Source organism: Austrofundulus limnaeus, unplaced genomic scaffold (genome assembly GCF_001266775.1).
Source record: "Austrofundulus limnaeus strain Quisiro unplaced genomic scaffold, Austrofundulus_limnaeus-1.0 Scaffold793, whole genome shotgun sequence".
Classification (NCBI taxonomy): Eukaryota; Metazoa; Chordata; class Actinopteri; order Cyprinodontiformes; family Rivulidae; genus Austrofundulus; species Austrofundulus limnaeus.
In genome coordinates, this window is record NW_013953195.1 from 119,724 (window position 1) to 122,048 (window position 2,325).

The window sequence follows — 2,325 nt, forward strand, 5'->3', positions numbered from 1 at the left end:
TAATAATAATAATAGAAACCAGCGCATGTAGTCTCAGTCATCTAGGACTTTAAAGAACATGACGCACAGAGGTCAGATCCGGTGGATGTTTACTACTTTCCAAAAATGTTTGCATTCACGCACTGACCCATAAAGTGTCATCCCGCAACATGTTGCCGGATAAAGGACAGAATTAGTTCCAGACATGGATTTGCTCTGGTCATTATCTGCAGGATCTGATTATCCTCTTCAAGTGTCGCCTCTTTTAAAGGCACTGACCCAAAACAAGGCGCTCCTGGCCCACGGGTCGGAGATCAGATTTTTTTTGTATCCAGACTGTGTGGAGAACATGTTTCTGAGCGCATGCTTCAGGCGGCTGCTGTAGGAGCTGGAGGAAAAGTCATCAGCATTTATCTGCCTCGGACTGAGAGCCGTCTCCCTGCAGGCTGCGGATCTTGGCAGGCGTCAGAAAAAAACAAAACAGTTCATAACTCTGAAGGAAATATTGCGCTCACTTCCGATTCTCGTCCATCAGGAATGAATAAAATTTCCTGCCGGGATCAGCACCGGATAAAGAAACCCGGGGATCCCTGAAACTATTTTTATTCGACTTTACTGTGAAAACAATACTAATAAAACGAACTAACGAAGTCAAAAACGTGATTTATATATTTATTTATTTATTTTTTACCATTTATTATCAGCAAATTTGTATCGATGATCGTCTGCAGGAACAACATCCATCAGGAGAATATATTTGGTTTTGGGGTTTAATCCCGTGACCTTCACTTTGAAGCTGGGGAACATTCTCCTGTAAAGAACAAACCAAACAAACGTTTTAGTGAAAAAATGTCTAAAAGTCTCCAGTTTATACATTCCATCTATTTTAAACAAAACCATAAAGAAACGAAACGTGTCTTTCACCTTTTTTATGAGTCCAACTTTTACTTCAAACTAAACCCAATTAAAAGGCGTACATTTGTGGGACCTGACTTATGTTTAAAGCCTTTATTTAGTTTGGAGAGGGAGCTTATTTTAAGAGAAGGGCGTTTTTTGTCTGAGAGGAACCATTATACAGTTTTTCTCTGCCATTACCCCCCCCCCCCCCACATATCATTTTGGTAAATCATATATTTCCCATACTGCAGAAAGTTAACCCTTGCATTAAAAGTACGCGCAGTTTCCTCTGGCTTGCAGCTGCGTTCAATAATTGATCTGAGTCATTTACAGTAACACGTGTGGGCTGTTTGCAGACACCAGCAGCCATCATGCATACATGTATGTTCACACTCCACCTGGGAGCTGACAGCGACGCACGCTTCCAGGCAGCACGCAGCGCACACATCCACAGCGGAGTGGAGCAGCCCTAAAGTCACACAAAACCAGATCTGAATGCAGCTGATGAGAGGATCAGGATGTGTTTTCGAGCAGAGATAAGTCTTCCTGTTGTCTCTCACGCTGATTGGTCCGTTTCATTCTTCAAAATCAGGCCACCCAGGCTAAAAACCTGTGCGTTCGGTTAAATGGTTCACCAGATGTTTTTTTTTACTCCCATGTTTCCAAATCCTCTAAGTTAAAAAATAAACTATCTAGTGTGTAACAAAACACGTCCAAAAGTGCTTCTTACCGTCCAGCTTTGGTTATAATCATTTCCGTGCCCACCTCGTGAAACTTCATCCATAACTCCCTCTCGTGCAGGTAGACTTTTATACCTTCCATTCCCTTCAAAATAAAACAAAAAATCGTTAAATATCACCGCTACAGGCCTGTTTTACGCGTGAGTCCTGCGCCTTTAAAACTCATTGCGTGGAATAAAAAAAAAATGTACAGTTTAAACGTTTTTTGTAATATTGAAATATAACAAAAGTTGAGAAATAATAGTAAGTTTTATGCGCCGGAAATTAGTTTAAAATTAACTTTTTGCGCTAAAGCTTGCTTGTATAAAACTTGTGATGACACGACCAAACGTTTTAAATCCTATTTCTAGGCATTTCACAAGACATTTTTAATTTAGTACTTCAAAATTTGTTTTTAATTTGTTTTACGTCTGAAATGTTATTTTTTAAAACTCAATAGACGCAGAACAAGAACAAGAAAAATAATTGTTTAAATGAAAGAAAAAGAAAAAAAAACCTAAATTTGCATTTTGCAAATGTAGGTGAAAACAAAAACCAGTTCAGTTTGAATAAATGTTCAACTTTAACCGTTTTTGTGAGTTTGACCCCTGAGTTTGTGGCCTGCAGGATTCAGGGCCCTCGCAGACACACATACAGGAGCCACACACACACACACACACACACACACACACACACACACACACACACACACACACACACACACACACAC

The 2,325-nt window shown here is 39.9% G+C and overlaps 1 protein-coding gene across 1 annotated transcript in view; it reads right to left on the bottom strand.

Moving 5' to 3' along the window:
* tbx5a (T-box transcription factor 5a) overlaps positions 1 to 2,325 on the bottom strand; it is a gene marked incomplete in the record, with an annotated part of 19,006 nt that overhangs the window by 14,569 nt on the left and 2,112 nt on the right. The window contains 2 exon segments of the mRNA XM_014028663.1: positions 671 to 790; positions 1,607 to 1,701. Of these exon segments, the coding sequence (XP_013884117.1) occupies positions 671 to 790; positions 1,607 to 1,701 (215 nt within the window).